General features: G+C 42.4%; 1 protein-coding gene across 1 annotated transcript; it reads left to right on the top strand.

Moving 5' to 3' along the window:
- The first annotated feature begins 886 nt into the window (after positions 1-886).
- On the top strand, positions 887-11,346 carry si:ch211-156j16.1 (uncharacterized protein LOC564557 homolog). Its single transcript, XM_034696444.1, has 4 exons — positions 887-1,385; positions 7,030-7,449; positions 8,337-8,445; positions 9,714-11,346. Exons 1-4 carry the CDS (start codon positions 1,322-1,324, stop codon positions 9,718-9,720), a joined length of 600 nt encoding a protein of 199 aa, XP_034552335.1. The 5' UTR covers positions 887-1,321; the 3' UTR covers positions 9,721-11,346.
- The last annotated feature ends 7,100 nt before the right edge of the window (positions 11,347-18,446 follow it).

Here is an 18,446-nt window from a genome sequence, read left to right as displayed (position 1 = left end):
CTATCAAAATTAAACCCTAATTTTTCAGGCATTGAACAACTCAAAGAATAGAAGTTGTTGTGGTGATTTACATTCCTTTCCCACTTGGCTCTGTGGCTTCTTGACCACTACTAGCTTGTTGTCCAACAGGTGTCAGCCTAGTGCCAAGCGACAGTTTGTTTGCCCTCCATTGCATATAAAGTTAGCAGACCACCCATGCACGTTGTGTGAAAGTAACACAATGTTCTAACTGTATTTATGGCTCCTTTTCATTAGGAAAAGGTGCTTAAAAAGCTGCTCTCTCATGCTACTGTCTGTCAGCCACAGATGTACGCTGTCACTTTTCTTTGCAAAAACAAGACTGATGATTTAATAGGTCAACACTCAGGCTTGTTTTTAGTCACTGATTGCATAAACACTGTCAGACACTGTGATGGGTAGCTTGTATTGCAGGCACTTTCTTGGCTCTAGACTCTGTGACGGAGGATTATTTAAAACAACTCAAAGCTCTGTTTACATCTGGCTCCATTCATTCAGAAACAGCTTGCTGCTTTACTAACTTTCCTGACTGTATAAACCTGCCAGTCATATTTTGTAGTGCCTGTCTTGTCTTGATATACGTCAAAGGTCTACTTATCAGTGTTTCCAAGTGTGTGTTTAAGTGCGTGTTTATGTGTGCGTGCCACTGATATTGCAGGGTTTGCAAACAGGAGGGCTGGTCTCGCACCAGGAACAGAGCGTGTGTCCTACACGGGGCTGGACCATGAGGGGCTGAAATCACCTAACTGCCCCAATCCAGACACCCTCCTCCCAACCCAACCTGCCCCTTGCTCCTCAGCCCGCCCAGCCCCACCACCAGTACCAGCACCCCTCCTCCACTGTAAGCTCACTTACTCACACACACACTCTCTTTTCTCTCTCCTTCTGTGTGCCAGTCCCCCTCTCTCTCTCTCTCTTGCTCTCTCTCTCTCTCTCCCTCCACTTCCTCAAAGTGGCCAGATCTCCTCTTTTCTCTCTTATCCTCTTTACATCCCCCCAACACTCTTTTCCTCCTTCCTCCAGCTGTGAGAGCGACCAGCCCCAACTCGGCCCGCTCTCTTTCTTCACTTCCACAAGTTAAAAAGGATCTCAGGCACGCTACTTTTACAAAAACTTTTCCTGAAGACTTTATTTTCATACTTGACCTTTTATTTTTTTGAACCTTAACCCTTACCCTCCGGAGAGGCTGCTTGCTGTGTCTGGCGTGTGCGAGACAGCGTGTGCGAGGGCTCCGGTGTCTTGCTCTTTGGCCCTAAGAGACTCCCCTAAAGGTTGTGACTGAAGGACAGACCATCTCACCACCATGAATGTTCAGCTGCTTCTCCTGTTGGCCCTGGTCGGCCCTTTCTGTGCCTTCACACATGCAAGTAAGTGAACTTTCTGCTATCAACGTCCTGCTGTTAGCACACCGTGTCCCCTCTCTTCCCTCTGCCTCCATGTGCCCACACCACACCACTCTTTGTCTGCTTTAATCCCCTCTGATTGAACAATAAATCTGCAGAGGCTGCTTTGTAGAAGGTGAAATAACTTTAAGTTTAATTTGTTAATCCAAAAAAAACTAGTTTCTAAAGTCTTATGTTTAAATATTTTAAAACTTATCAGGTTGCAGACTATTTCTCCTGCAAAATTGTAACTGAAAACCACTTTTGAAATCGCTGACTTCAATGCGGCCCATATGTTCCATCCTGCCTGAGAATCATCCTGTTGAGGGAAAAAAACTGTGGTTGAAGTGTTAATTTAACAGAAGCAGGGCCAACTCAATTGTCTCAGTAAGTCTGTGTTGATTATGTCTTTGTGTCTGTATCTTTCTCTCTCTTTTACACACCACTCCTGAGCTCTGGACAGCAGGAAAAGTTAGATTTGATGACATGTGGGAGAAATGTGATGTAATAGCAGGAGCCCTGCCGCCTCGTGTCTGTAAATTCTTGGCACTAGTAAAGAGAAGAAAGGAATATCCTCTGGAAAGCTCCCAAAACAGTGCTCATGCAGTGGGAGGGTAGGGTCGGGAGGGGGGGGGGGGGCTGTAAACTGTAACATACACCGTACACATTTATCTGAAAGCTTATCCCTTGTCTCCTCTCACTTTACCCCTGATCTCTCAGTTCTCTCTCAACTAGAGGTACTTTCTTCCTCTTTCTCTGATTTCCTTTTTGGTTCCCTGCTCTCACTTGCCTCTTTTTCTTCCTGTATGTATGTTTTCTCTCTCTCCTTTTCTTTCTGCTACCTTCATATGCCTTGGCCAGCAGTGTTTGCCCAGTGGAAGCAGCAGGCATAGAGGGGGGGGTGTGGCTCCGGCCTGAGGGAACTGTAGGGCAGGGCAGGGCTGCTTTGCGTGTGTGTATTAATAGAGAGAGGCTCTATATTTAAGAGGGTCATATGGATGAGAGAGGAGCAGGAGACGGGAAGAGAGAGAACACCCGCTACGTGATGAGCTTTAAGAGGCACCCCACCCTCTTTCACCCGCGTGTTGTTTAGACCATGCAATGCACCTCCCCCTTGGCATTTACCCATCTTTGGTGGGGTATCAAGCTTTACCACTTAAAAATCCCCCTCCCCTTCCCACTTCTACCCGTCTCCTGACAGTCCTCTGCTTTCCCCAGCTCTGTGCCCCTAAACAATTTGATGGTTCTGGACCCAGGGGGACAGTGTTGGTGCTAGGAGGGTAGCAGAGAGGCACTGGGTCTATTTTTAAATAGCAACCTTTGCCAGTAGGAGTCGAAGTGTGTGCCTCATTTCCATGGACGTTTGTTTTTCTGTAGAAAAAGTTTTTTAACTTAAAGAATGACTTCATTCAGCCGTCTCACTCTTCCAAAGTGGGAGACAAAGAAAGTAGCTCCTTCCACATCCAAGCTTTACAAATGGGGTCCTTTTGACTCCTCGCGCCTGCTCACTTAACTAGCAAACCCCATGTATCCTGTAAAACCCTCCACCTCTTTCCTAACACTGCCACCCCCTCCTCCTCCTCCTCCTCCTCCTCCCCGTCCGGTCTCCTTCTTAATGAGCTTTGTCTGCCTCTCTGCTCCTATAACATCCCCGTCACATCTGGCTGCTGAAGGGAGAGGTCATTGCCCTCTGTCCGTGCCCACTTCTAGCAATGACTCAAATACTGCGCTCATACTCCAAATATGAGACACATGTGGGTAAAGAAAGACGGTTTGGAAGGGGCTCTTCTCGTGTCAACCGAGAATCATTTTCAGACAAAAATTAAACATGCTCTGTCATACTTTTTCCACAAGGAGAAAGAAACATCTGTTTATGGAAAGGAGTGTGAGGCCATCTTGGCTACTAAGCCCTGCAGGACATGCAGGACTTCAGAGTACGGCCCAAATGTCCCTGTGGAGTGTTCTTTTGTTTTGTTCTGTTTTGCTGTTTCGTGTTAGTGTGTATGTGTCCTCTGTGAGCACTGACACAAATGTCTCATACCTCTAGCACCTACGTGTGCTGCTGGGTGAGGTATGGTGCAGGAGAAAGTAGAAAAAAAGTAAAGCTGCTGACTAAGGAACACTTACACAACTGGGTGTGTGTTTAAAGATGTGGGAGTTGGATTTGAAGATCAACAGGATTAGAAATACATAAGGATGTTTTCTTGAATCATTTCACAGTCAGCTGTGATGCCTCTGTCTGGGATTAATTTGATAGGAAATAAGAGAGTAAGAAGGCTTACAGCGATGCATGATGTGTTTATTTTGTCATCTCTACAGTGGTTGCATGTCTTGTCATTCCTGCCCTGACTCATTACATGTTAGGAATTTAATCAGACCTGTTAAACCAAAGATTAAAGGCCCACTTGATCAAGGTCTGGACCAGTTTCTGCCCCTGGCGATAGAGTCCAGATGGGACCTGCTACATGCACTGCATCTAATTTAGACCAGGAGGAGAAAAAAACAGTCTCTCTCCTACTTCAAACCCCCAGTCAGTGCATGGCACAGCCCAGTATCTGCACAGCTGACTCCTACTGGCCAAGCGGGGGAGGTAACTCTGAGCGGTATCTCGTCGTAGTGGAGTATGATGGGCAGGGCGCCTATCTCGCTCACAATTCCCTCCTACAACGCTGCAAAAACATTCCTGAGCTCCAAAGGTGGACACTCTCACACTCCCTCACTCCGTCTACACGGGTCCTCTCCCTCCCACACAGGACTGTGAATTAGCGGCTGTCTCTTTGTCTCACTCGTACACGCACACACAAACGAGGGCCTATGTGACAGCTGACTGTGATCGTAATAGATGGAAGCTGCTACTCCCTCTTTTCCTGTCTTACACTGTGTATCACTGTGTCCCTCCCTTGCTTTTTCACTCTCTCTGGAGGTTTTATTTATGCCAGGCAGGAGTGATGCTCGACATGGGGGGCCTCCGCCTCCTTCTCCCTGTGTTTAGCTGGAGTCCTTCAACACTACACCTAGATTTAATCCTTTTATTCCTGCCTGCCTTTTAAACCCCACCTGTCCCTCTCTCTGAAACCTGTCTTTACAGACGTTGTCATTACCACTTGTTTGGTTTTGTCCTTTTTTCTTTCAGCTTTTTGTCTCTTGATTCCCTTCCCCTCTTTTTCTTGTTATATTAGTATAATAGAGAAATGTGGAATTAGAAAACATGTGCTTTTTTAGTGAATCAACCCTTTATGCCCATGCAGTGGCGAGGAAAGCCATAGGTTTACTTCTACACACATACACGAATAAACTCTTGCAGTATGAACTCACTGGCACTCGCTAACGCTTGTTGAATAGAAGGGTGATTTCAGGCTGTTTCGTGCTCCACATTGAAATGGATGCAAGAGGGAGCACGTGTGGTCTAAATGATGTAATGGTGGGTAAAATGACCTGGGTGCACCACCAAACATTTGGAATAATAAGGCGGACGCCGCAGTTACGTAAACGATCCTCAGTCTAGGATTGAAAGAGTGAAAAAGAGACTGGAACTGCTTCCAACTCTGCTCTGCTTTTGCTTACTAAAGGGTGTATAGAGCTGAGCTTCATTGCAATGTCTCTAAAGCTCTGTTGTTTTCATGTGTTTGATCATTATTAGACACATGAAAAGAGTCAAAGAAGACAAAGGCATGTTTGAGTTTTCATGATGCTCACATGTCCAGAGAATCTCTCCTTTGGTTTCACTTGAACTCCTGTGTTGGAGTAAAAAACATCCCTTACCAGCTTCAGGGGTCCTGTTCTGGATCTGACCCTCTTCTAAGACCCCCTCAGGATTGAGAGAGGGTCACTTAAATACACACATGCTAACCACTACACACAGACACACTTCTTGCTGCGTGCACAGAATGAAAACCAAAAACAGACTTGAGTTTACAATGAAATCATGCAGTAGGGGAACTCAGTGCTTCTCCTTCAGAGCTCCCCTCCACCCTCTATTCTCCCTTCTGCCCTCCCTTCCTTTCTTTCTCTCTTGCTCTCTCTCTCTCCGGGGATTCAGTTTTCTCAAAGGTTTCAGCAGCAACAAACCTCTCCTTAGGGAGTGGCAGGGTCATGCAGAGGAAGGTGGATGTTGAGTAGATTAAAAGGAGAGAAGAGGAGAGAGGATGCAGACCGCAACAATCTGACTGCTTTGCTCACTCATGCAGCTGTATTTAGGATCATCAGCGTGGTGGGGAGGAAATACTACTCTGAGCTAATTGTGGGAACTGTACACATAATGAAACAATTGTTAACAGAGGTTGAAGGGGCAATTACACATAGCGCACATAGCCATACTCAGTGAAGCACAGAGCATTTTATCATCGCTCACAGACGTTCCAAACAAACAGTGTGAGTGGCCTTGAAAAAGCCCCTTCAGTGCTTTGCAATAGTGGGAACAAATGTTTTGTTATATTTACCCCTCCTGTTGCTAATGAACACACTAGGCAACACGGGACTTGGAATAACTGTGCCGGTAGTTAGACAAATCCAGCTATTCAGGGTTATTTTTACCCTGTAAAGTATTCTCAATTTTTTTCAGAACAATCGAAGATGGAGAGAGCGTGATGTCAGATGCTAAGATTATAAAAGTAGCAAGGATGCTGTCTTGGCCTCTGAAGTCAAAGTTTACAGAGAGAAGAAGATTTGAAAGGGGTTTTTTTTTCCCCCAAAGAGAAGAAGCAGTTTCAGGCCAACATCTTGTCAGTGGAAAGTTAACTGTAGACCATAATTTTAGTGCCACACTGAAATCTACCTCCTTAATTTTGAAGCAGTGCTGTCCAGGCTAAGCTTTCAGTTGTGGCTGGGAGGATGATGTACGTGGGAAGATGGAGCTAGGGCTATTGGAGGGAAATTATTAGGTTGAACCAAGGCTGCTGCATAGTCCAGACCTTGATGAAAGACCAAAGGATAAATACATGTCTTTATGCAGCACTCAGTACACAATGGAAGCCTCCATTTTACTGCAAGAAAAGTTGATTTTAAAGTTGATCGTTCAGACAAGCTTCAGAAATATTAAATGATCAGGCTTGTTATTGGACAGAAATCCTTCATATCTCTGTTCTTGCTCCAAAATTGTATTATTGATTTATCCTCTATGAGAGAATCTGCAAATATCCCAGTTGTTTCTCACAAGATCAGGCGTTGTCCCTGCAGCCCCACCCTTTAATGACTGCACATGTTCAGTGTCTGAGGGTTAACAAGCATTCTTGCGCTCTCTCCGATCATGCCGGCTGTTGCAGCAAGCTTCTCCCTCCACAGGAAATGAGGCAGAGGATGTGGCATGCCAGTGTTCTAACGTAGAGCCTCCAAGACAGGATGGAGGGGGGATGTACATTTTTAAGAAGTCACAGGGTGTGGTGGTCACGCTGTCACGGTAGCCATTTGCAGGCAGAGTGTTATGGGAAGGTGTGAGAAAGAGGAAAGGTCATGTCAGCACGTCCTTATGTCAGGGTCAATCTAAAAGTTTACCTTTTACAGTTTTCTTACACATCCTGACAGACTGAGGAACTTCTGTGTCAGCTTCCATTCTGTCATAATGTAACAGTTTGAATTCCTAAATTTATACCTGCATGTGAACACATCTCTGACCTCTTTTTGTTCTCCTCAGGCCCCACAGAGATCCCTGAACCTGAAGAAGCAGTCCCTGAGGCTGCAACAGAAGTCATCCCTGAGGCTACAGAGGCTCTAAAAGAGGAACTCACTGTCGTCACTGAGGCTCCTGCCATTGAACCGGAAGCGGCCCCTGAAGAAGTAGCAACAGAAGCTGCCACAGAGGCCGCTCCTCCAGCCTTTACAATCAGCACTGAGGAGCAAGTCGTTGAGACAGAAGCCCCCACTGAGGCTGCTGCTCCTGCTGCTACTGAGGCTGCAGGACCTGCCATCACTGATGCTCCCACCGCAGAGACCGAAGCTCCCCCAGCTCCTGCAGTTACTGAAGCTCCCGAAGAAGCAAAAGAGGTGGAGCCTGAGGTGACGGCAGCCGCCGAGGTTGAGGCAAACGGAGATGTGGTCGTGGAAGGTGACGAAGGTGAGGAGTGTGTAGGATGAATACCAGTGTATTGCAAAGGTTGTCTGTTTGAATTCAGTATTATTGCTATTAATGTTATTAGAATTATTTATTATTATTATTATTATTATTATTATTATTATTATTATTATTATTATTATTATTATTATTATTATTATTATTATCTTTATTATTATTATTATTATTATTATTATTATTACCAAATTTTAGAACTACTAAATGATATCACAAAGAACAAGTTAATTGGGGATCATACATACTTATTCAGGGGGATGTCCCAATAGGATCACCATACATCTGACCCAAACATCTGATGCAGTGCCTAAACCTAGGGTCATGTTGCTTGAACGAGACAAAAAAATTTAAACTTTGTTCGATAAAAAACTATTAAAAGACACTGACATTGCAAAAATGTTATAATAGGATATGACACAGCCTGCTAGGGGAGTCCAGGGTCAGACCAATCCACAGATAGGTTGTCCATAAATGCCCAAATTTGATGCCAGTATTCCATCAAGTGAACTGATCGTCATAATTGCATATTGTTGTGAGTTACTTAGCCCATTTTAAACGTGAAAGGACAATCACGCTTCTTTCATTTTTCACCACCAAAGGCTGTAATATTGGTTATTTTTCTTAACTAGTGGGGATGTAATCTGTTCTTATCTCCCTAAAATGGTCTGCTGAAGATGCCTGATAAGTCTAATGCAGGAAGGAGGTATATTTTGGTAGTGACGTGCAGAGATTATGTAGCTTCCTGCATGTTATTAATCCTCAATCAAGAGTAAAAATGACCCATGACATTAGTGGACTGTTCACAACAACATGAAAAACAATGTCTCAAAAGCAAAGTGAAGTCTTAAACAATCTCTAATTGTGTCCCACAGATGCCATGTCTTCTGGTCAGGTAGTTGGCATTGTGATTGGTGCCCTGTTGGCAGTGATCATCGCCATCGCTGTGGTGATTGCTGTGGTGAGGAGGATGGGCAAATACTCGTAAGTACCTCTACTCTTGTCAGAAATACACATCCTTAAACACACACCAAAACTTGACTCACTATGAATGCTGAAGGTTAATGTTGTGATGTGAGTCATCACTTCTGGCTTCCACCTAATATGGAGTTAAACAGCCTGGGCTTTGAGTCATCACTGACTCATGTTATGATGAAATAACACAGGCAGTGATGTAATGGCTTTTGGAGATGGATTTGCTCGGTGTGATAAGATGACCTTGCATGCACTATAGCGACTGTGTTACATCTGTTGAACATATTTGAACCTCAATATTCCCACAAAACACACCCTACAGTATGAGAGTACTGCCACAAGCTGCATGTGTTGTTAATGATGAATGTTTCTTGTGTCACAGGTCTGCCAAGAACAAAAAACCAACGAAAAAAGACAGCGTTTTGGTTTCTGTAAATTTTTATCCGTTTGATTCTTACCGCTAATCTTTTTAACACCTTGCCCATCATGATCCTAACTTACAAACGTGTAACAGATGTTTCCCCCCAAAACACTCTAAAAAAAAGTTTGTTGCTGCTTTTTCTGACATTCAGTTCAGTGGATTAAAATCTGTGTACTCATCATGACAAGTGGCTGCATTTGGCCATGAAATTAGCTTGTTTATTGACTCAGTGTCTGTCTACGTGGCCAATGGTCATCAAGCAGACCGTTTTTCTATCAGAAGCTCACTATAAACAGAGGGCTCTGTGTTTGTCAGGGGTGCAGCAGCAACACAAAAACTTCTGTTTGGTGTTTCATGTAAGAGGCCGATAATCAGTCTTTCTGTGATCATTTATGGATTTTAAACTTGTTTATTTTACAGTTTATGATTACGAGATCTTCAATGACTCTAGGCCCAATCGGAAAGGGGTAAATGTAGTCAAAGAACTAATCATGTCTCCTTAAAAAACAACCTGGCTTTAAGAAATAATGTCTTCATTTTAAGGTCTTGATAAATACGCCTCATGTTAAACTTATGTTGTTTCTTTTTTGGTATACATCTTTAATCTTTTAATTAATCTCCAAACAAGGTTTTTTCCCTTAGCCTACTTTATGTTTTATTTTACCTATCCCCACCCGTTTTGTTGTCAATGTCCTTGCCCCATGAACGTGAAGAAAGTCGTTTAAAACATGACATTCCATCACATGATAGATGAAAAACTTAAGAATAAAGTGTGTCTGATATTCTTACTGTAGTTAATATGGTAACTTTTTTAAGCACTGTCTGACTCTCTTCTCTTTCTTCGTTTTTCCTACAGCCCTTGAGGAAAAAATCAGCCAAGCAGCAGGAGCGCCCAAGGTTCTGGAAATTCTGAACTACTGAGCCGTGACGTCATATCCGATCATGAAAACAAGCACGATACCAGAACTAAACTCATCTAACCAGGACTCTGGACTGTTGCCAAAAAAAAAGAGGGGGGAGGGAGACTTGTGTGTGTTTATGTATGTACTGTATGTATGTAAGACAAGAGGGGTACATGAGCAAACATCCTCACCTCCCCCTGTCTCCTCCTTTACCCCCTGGAGCCACTGATATAAAAGGCTCTGTCCTCCCCTACTCGCCTGGCAGAGAACAAAACAAGGTGACGGCAGGATGTCACAAAGAATTTCAGGCCTTATCAAGTGCATTTTGTTTAAATAAAAGAGAGCGAGAGAAAGAGGGAAAAATGTTGGGGATTATCTGTCATCTTTGGGTGAAAACCTCTCTTCTTTTAAGGAGCGACTGATTCAGATTTGCATGGAAGTTTCGGAGGATAAAAAAAGGAAAATACTGCCAAAACTGAAGTGAATTAAACACACAGAAACAGTGGGAGATGGAATGAAAGCAGGGCAGACTGTTACAAATTCCACAGGATGTATATACAATGCAAGAGGACTACATAGTATACAGCTAAAGACTTTCTCATATGTTGCAGTTGCATAGGCTAGCATTTGATATTATTGAATACTTCGTACAAACAGGCCGCCTTAGGCAAATGTAAAAACTATCAGACTTTTAGAGCCCCCCTGAGCACTAGTTAAAACATTTTCTCACAGAATCCCTCAAATGTTGGCCAACTGTATGAAGCACTGTGTGCAGAGGTTGTTCTGACATTACACTCTTTAGCTCTGAGGGCTAGAGTGGGGCTAACAGAAGAGAAAAGGCACCCTCATTTGCAAGAGTAACGTGACATTCTGCCCACTTTAACACTGACATATAAAAACCTAATACATATCTGTGAAATTTAGCAGAAGGGTTTGTGCCACTGTCTCTGGTATTCTCTAGGTAGTTGGGGGGGTGGGGGGTGGGGATTTTAACTTTTGAAGTGCATTATTAATGTGAATTGACTGTACTTTTTAACTGCCAACCCATTCCAAAAAGAACAGCTTTGTTGACCTCTGGTATGTTCCTTATGAAGGCTTTCATAGCCAGTGGTTATTAGACATAGAGATAGCATTGTCCTTACAATGTATTCATAGTACTTCTGTTGATAGTTAGATTACCAGAACAGCCTCCAGTCTTTATATTTAGCTAACCCCAGATTGAGTGCAGAGGATGACGTTTCACAGTTGCACTTAGTTTTAGTGCACAGTGTTAGGCAGCAATGCCCCATTTTGTTATTGTTGCAATTGTAAGTGTGCTAAATGGGTTGTACAAATAATGAAGTCTCAGCTTAGCTCCGCTTGCTTTACAAACTCGTTTAATATGTGCACTGAATGAGTGTTGTAATGTTTAATGAATAGGCTTTAGACACTGCAAATGTTTGCAACGACATGTGTTTTTGTTTCCTCCCTTCTGCTTTGCCACATTTTATCAGTTCTAGGACTTAAATTTGTTTGAACCCTTTTAATTTAATTGCAGTGTTTCATGTTCATACTGTTTCAATAAAAAACTGAAAACACTCCATAAAATGTGTTTCTGAATTGATAACTGAAAGCTTGTCTTTTGGGCGTGATTTCCTTTCAAAATGTGCATTTTTGTCCTGGACATTTCCCATTAATTAGATTACGTAGTTAGCATGGCAGCACTTACAGTCAACACATTCTTGAGCTGTACTGTATTCAGTCTTCAGTCGGAGAAAAAAAAATCTTGTGAAAATTAAATTCTCATGACAGTTATTTTCTGTTTCTAAGTGCAACTCGCACACATCATTAAGCAGTGTCCACAGGGGCAGCATCCACTTCTCTCTGATTGGCCTGTGGAAGTAATATTTCAGATTGAAAAAACACACCTTCTTTTCAGCTAGGAGGCAAACAACACCAAATATGGAGGAACATATGGCCTTAAACCGTTGAGTCGGTTGAGCCCTCTGACAGTTAGGTGTGTTTTTTATGTCATGTTGTGGACTTTTTCATACACTGCTGTTAAGCTGAGGCAAGGCTCCAACAGAAGGCTGAGAGCCGCACAGAGATGCTCTGTGTCTGGCTTCCTCTACTCCGTGTGGTTTTAGGCAGCGGCCCAACGCCCACCACCCCAGCCTCTGCCCCACCGGCAAGCTTCAGAGCTCTCTTTAGCTCACTCTCTCGCCTCAGACTGCTGGGAACAATGGAGTCTTTTGAGAGAGGCAGATGGAGAAGCTATGGGCCGTGGCTGTGAAGCTGTTCGCCAGCAGCTACCTCTCTCTCTCCTTCGGCGAGGGGGAATTTTGAACATCACTACAGGGTGGAGTCACTTCCTGGGTGGGCCCTGCATTGATCATGTGCATTTAGACATAAAAACACTTAAAGATACTTCAACAGAGAGCTCAGTCACTAACTCGGAGCTCTTTGGGAAGATGAACACATGTTTAAACTATTATAACAGTCATGCTCCAGAAAAATGTCCCAGCAGAGTCAGCTATTGAGACACCATAAAAGAGTATGAATCACTGTGAGAGTCTGGGTCAGATTCATGACGCATGGTTAGAACAGCACACACACAGGCCTGTCTACTTATTAGTTATCTAAATCAGCATAAAAGCTTCCCGCTTATTATGTGGTGTGCAGGCATAAATATGACATGAGTGCAGAGGCTCTGCAGATTCTCGTTTGCGTGTGTGTTTCTGGGTCTTAATGTCATGTACTGCTACCTGTGAATAAAAACACAATGTACAAGCTTGTAAATACACTGTGTACATTGAAGTGATCTTAGGAAAGGGGCCATGAGGAACAAGGAGGAAGTGCCCCGCTTAAGCAGACAGCTGGATGAGGAAATGTCTTTCCCTCTAAATAAAACAGGACAAGTATATTTTGATTTAAAAGAGGAATGTGTGTTTACATTTATTCCTCTCTGTACAGTGGGAACCACAAGTTCCAGGTTACATATAGCAGAGTGGGAGCTTATTATTGATACAGCACACACTGAAGAAACCTGTTGTCTGAGCTGGTCATCATTTTATTTGCACAAAAGCTATTTAAGCCCACTCATCAATTTTATAATCCTCACAAAGAGAGAACAGATTGCACAGCAATGACAAAATCAGGTTTTCCCAAATACAGAGCATTACAAACACCAGACTGATCCCAACACGTTTTTTGTTTTTGTTTTTTTCCATTGTTTTTGCAAAGGAGGCTGTCTGTCATACAGGCAGGGGCAGAGCCGGACTTTTTGGACTGAGGTGGCCAAACTTATGGCCCTTTTCCACCGGCCCGTCTCAGCCCTACTCTACTCGACTTGACTCAACTCTATTCGGTTTGTGTTGCATTTTCCACGGGCGTGGCACAACCTATGCGCTCAACACAGAATTCAAACCCGCCATTTTTAAAAAACGACATCAGTACTCTTTTGCTCTTCTTTTGCTTCCCTCTCTCACTCGGCCTGCGACAAAAAAAGCCACAGACCGAGCAGCAAGTACACCATTGCCTCCATGTCCTCCATTGTTTGTGATTGTTGTGTGTTCAAAATGACGTGAATGCAGTTTTGCGCAGCTGTGTTTATGACAACCCTGCACACCTTAGTTGGTACGAGTTGAGTCGTGTCGAGTAGGGCTGGAACTGTGTAGTGGAAAAGGGCCATTAGGTGCCGACTTTTGCAGGGTTGACATTAAGTATGCTTGCACACACAATAAATAGCATATTTACCCTTTTATACCTTAACTGCTAACATGAAAGTATTCAAAACCAATAGATTCAAGTGTTATTTTCTCTTTGCTTTAAAAAGTAACACAACAGAGTGGCAGCATTTAAATCGTCTAAGTTCTGGAACATTATGTAAAGAAAGCTGCAAACAGCCTGTTGCAACACAGTCCAAATAGTTAATTTAACCCAAAGTACTGCCTCAGACAAAGCAAATACCCAATCATTGTTTAGTCAGATGGGCTGGCCACATTGGAGGCCAATCAGATTATAAGGTGGGCGTAGCCACCCATGGAAAATACCCTGGACACTCCCCTGCATACAAGATGCTCCTTGAATCCCATCAGTGCTTCCCTTTTTCTTCCAAATATATACAAAATTAAAAGATAATAGCAAAGGAAAAAGTAAAATCTGATGCATCTTACCATATATTAACTGTCAATTGTAGTCAATATTAGAAAAAAAATTAAAAAAGAAGGACACTTTAGCTCAACATAAACTATTCATATTTTTTCAGGCACCAAAAGATGGTTTCTGCAACTTTACTGTTTACAGTATATAATAAATTATCTCCAGGGATTGTCTTAAGGCTCTCTGGCCTGTAGATAGGTCTTCTAGGTTCATGTACTTGGGCTGATGTGCTAACCCTGGGCCATGCACTCTCCAATACCATTTAAGCTGCCACCCTAGACCTCTTGGGGAGGCACTCTCCATCAGGTTCTCCTCTTCTTATCCTATTTTTGACCAGCAACTATCCACTTCACTTCCCACATAGCCAGTTACTCAATACTGACTTTAATGACATCCACATCTCATCCCTTTCGAAATGTATTTCAGGTTTTTGTAAATCAGTAACTTAGAGTCTATTTCTGGTGTCTCTTCTTTATTGTTATGACCACGACAGCTTGTTAACAGTTATTCATTTAATTTCTCAAACTTGCATTTTGAAACTTGTTTGTCTGCACAGTTGCGATGAGGAAGTGATGGTTAATAACATGTCACAGCATGAATACAAAACCTGGATGAAACAAACTGTGTTGTTGTATCAACATAGTGGTATTTGTTAGTACCAACATATGATGATTTCTGATTCAACATTAAGGCAACATTTGACACAAAATTTGTCAGAAGACAAAATAGTATAGGCACTGCTGTCTTAATATTATATTACTCTCATACAGATGCTCTTTGGATATTTTAGACTTGCTGCGCATGGATAAAAAAAAAAACACCCCAAGGCACACTGTAGTACTGTTGCAATGTTGTAGAACTAAAATGCTTTTGTATCCTAAAGATGGTCGACACATTGCAACCTATTATGGTCTTCATGCCATCATCAGCAGTGACTTGCACATCTCTGTTGAGTTACACTAATCATTCACCTTCAATGTGAAGGCCTATCTGTACAGTGTCAGAGATACAAAACAAATGTATCCTGACCAAATACAGGCTGTGACCACCAGCTAGCTGTAGAGACAGGGAGACACAGACAGACATTGATGCCCAGAGAGGAGCGTCTATGTGCTCACTGCTCTACAGGGGACATAGAGACAGAGAGGCACTTCCTCCTCCACTGCAGCAAGTTCTCTTTACTAAGAGATTCCCACTACAGGGAAATTACTAAAGTAGTAACAAACTTCCCAACATTAACCCCAGAAGAGAAACTGTCAGTTCTCCTGGGGGAAGGGTCAGCAGCTCCTCTGGTTGCTAAAATTTGTCTGTCTGTCACAGCCTGAGAGACACACCATCCCATAATATCTGATTTTAGGTGAAGATTTTATGAGCATACCGCATCAAGTGAGGACATTGAGATATGATGTATGGGTGACACCATCGTTCATTAATGCGTATAAAATATGTAATATATAATATATTATGAATACATATGTAATGTAATGTATGTGTATAAATCTTATGCGGTTTGGAAACAACATGTCTCTGTTCATGCCAATAAAGCAAATTGAATTGAATTGAATTGAATTGAATTGAATTGATTGGTATTTAAATTGTACACTGACACTAAAGATTGCATTGGAGTGTTTGAAGGACAGTTGCAGTTTTATTTTTTGCAGAGTTCACCTTTTTACCCATTCAACATCCCCTTAATAAGACTACACTAGCTAAAATGTGTCAGTCTGGGATATGAAAACATTACAGTTTACAATTATTACTGAACTAGTGTTTAATATTATGGCTGGGCTGCAGTCTTCAGATAAATTGATTGGCAGACTGATACAAATTAATTGACAGTTTAGGCTGGTTCACCCTAAATTGCCTTGCAAGTTTCTGATTTTGCTAAGAAGCTTGGGCATGTGGAGCAAACTAATATACAGAGCGACAGAACATTTCCTTTACTGTTTGGCGTATGGAAATATCAGGAACAGCAAATGCCTTTTACTCAGTGTTTCACAGAGAACCTACTGTATGTAGGAGGACTGATGTTTTTGAGGGTTTGGACAAAATGTTTGCTTTTTTAAAATAAAGGAGGGGTCTTGGTAGTTTACTATTATTGATTATTTTATAAAAACTAAAGATGTATAGAAGAAGTATTGTTATAGTCAAATAACAAACTGGACACTAGAGTAAACAAGCAGTGTTTTTCTCAGTGCGTCATATTCTGCAGTATTAATCTTATGGTCCTGACATCTACACCATCATGCTGACAGGAGCTCTGCAGCAGTGTTAAAGTCTACTTGCGTGCGAGGAGTGCCAAATTTCCATCCTGTAGAGCACAGGGGGTTTGTGATGTCATGAGATCAGTGTCAACCCATAGGCCTGTGGGCTTTGAGCAACATAGACAGCTGGATGCATAGAACGGTTGGGGTGGGGTTGCAGTGGAGAGAGAGGGGGGATAAAGTCGGGTAACAAGCATGGAAAGTGGGTTTGTGTGTGGAGTTGGATACAGTATGGATGATTCAAGGAATAGCTGAACTTGTTTGTGTGCAACTGTTTGACATCAAGTAGTTTGAGAGTGTGAAAGGGGAGAGTGATTGAGGGTGAATGTTTGGTATGTACGTGTGTGTATTATATTTATATATGCCATGCCATGCTGCTACATGGGGGTCAGGATGCATCTCTTATTGTGTGTGTGTCTGTGTTGCCGTGGGACAGGGCAGTAATGCATGTATTTATTGGACTCCAGGGGATTATTAGTACCGGTGTGTGTGTGCATGTACTGTCAGTAAATAAATATAGAGTACAGTAGGCTACAGTTGTGTGCACTTATGTAAAGTATTGTGTGGTTTTGCACCAAACAGTTTGCATTTGTGCTCTAACGTGTTTACATTTACATCTTCCCCGCACAGCTGGCGTCCCATGACATGAAGCAGTAATTTTGATTTGTTCCAGTGACATGACCTGTTGTCTGATCACAGGCATGGCTTTGTCTGTGCTGTGTGGCACACATCTTCTATAGGGGTCCTTATTGTTTCATGCCAAGACCCTGCTAAGTGAAACACAGACACATTGTTAACCACCTCTCCCTCTTTCCTTCTTTGTCTCTCTTGTTCGAAACGTTCATGTGGAGGGTGAATGTTTCTTTGTGCAAAGAGGCATTGGCACAAACCGGCGCCCACTGCTACAGGATGTGTTACCATGCATGTTATCTAGGCCACACGTTGTCCCATCTTACTTTCACAATCACTCAGTTTCCAGTTTCGTTATGACGTTATTCTACACCGCATTAACTACTATTAGACATTTAGATGTGCAAACCCAATTTCAAAAAAAGTTGGGACACTGTGTAATATGTTAATAAAACCTATTTTGATAAAAAAAATAGTGCAAAGACAACATATAAGATGTTGTAACTGAAAAATAGTATTGTTATATGAAATAATCTGATGTCGGCAAGGCGTGTGAAGAAACTGGGACAGGCAAGTTTACCATTTTGTTGCATCACCTCTTATTCTAACAACATTTTGTAAACATTTAGGAACCCAGGAGACCAGTTTCTGGAGTTTCAAAAGTGAAAATGTTATGCTATTCTTGCTTGATAAAGGAGTTCAGCTGCTAAACAGTTCAGGATCTCCTTTGTTTTATTTATATGTTTTCAAGTTCAGGCAGGCCAGTTTGGCACCTGGACTCTTCTGCTGTGCCATGCTGTTGTAATGCATGCAGAATGTGGTTTGGCGTTGTCTTGCTGATATATATATGGTCTTCCTGAAAAAGGCTTTGTCTAGATGGCAGCACATGTTCCAAAACCTGTCTATATTGTTCAGCATTAATGGTGCCTTCAGCATATATGCTACCATGCCATAGGCACTTATGCATCCCCATACCATCACAAATACTGTTTTTTGTGCACTGATATTAAGCTTGGTGGTCCATCTCCTCTTTAGGCTGGAGGATGTGCCGTCCATGATTTCCAAAAAGAATGTCAAATCTTGATTTGACAGACCACAGGACAATATTCCACTTTACTTCAGCCCATCTTAAATGGGCTCAAGCCCAGAGGAGTAACCAGCGTTTCTGGATCATGTTTATGTATGGTTTCCTCTTTGCATGGTGCAGTTTTAACTTTTTATACAGTCTGTGGTTTTAACCTGAATTGTGGATGGAGGCATGAACCGTGTTCACAGACAATTTTTTATTGGAAGTGATTTAATTGATTGATGTACTGCAGATGATGAAATCCCCAAATTCCCCAGCCTCTCTTGAAAGCCCTTTGATAGTTGGAGTTGGAGGTAATGTAACAAATATCGGGCTGAAGAAAAAGGAAAATAATGTATATTTTTAAATTAGATCCAGACAGCATCTCTTTTATCCTCACGTTTCAGCTGCCATAGCTAAAAATTGTACCTTTATGAAACCTGATGCAAATGGCATAGTTTCTCATAAACTAGGATGTAGTTGTATAATGTTGCCTTGAGTTCCAGTGAATCTTTCCTATCACATGTCAGACATTGACTGCTTGGACACATGCGCAACACAGCCTTAAGGCGGTCAGCATCTGCTTA

The sequence above is a fragment of the Notolabrus celidotus genome, chromosome 11 (assembly GCF_009762535.1).
Source record: "Notolabrus celidotus isolate fNotCel1 chromosome 11, fNotCel1.pri, whole genome shotgun sequence".
NCBI classification, from domain to species: Eukaryota; Metazoa; Chordata; class Actinopteri; order Labriformes; family Labridae; genus Notolabrus; species Notolabrus celidotus.
The sequence above is the reverse complement of the archived record's forward strand: the minus strand, read 5'-3'. Positions and strand labels throughout refer to the sequence as shown.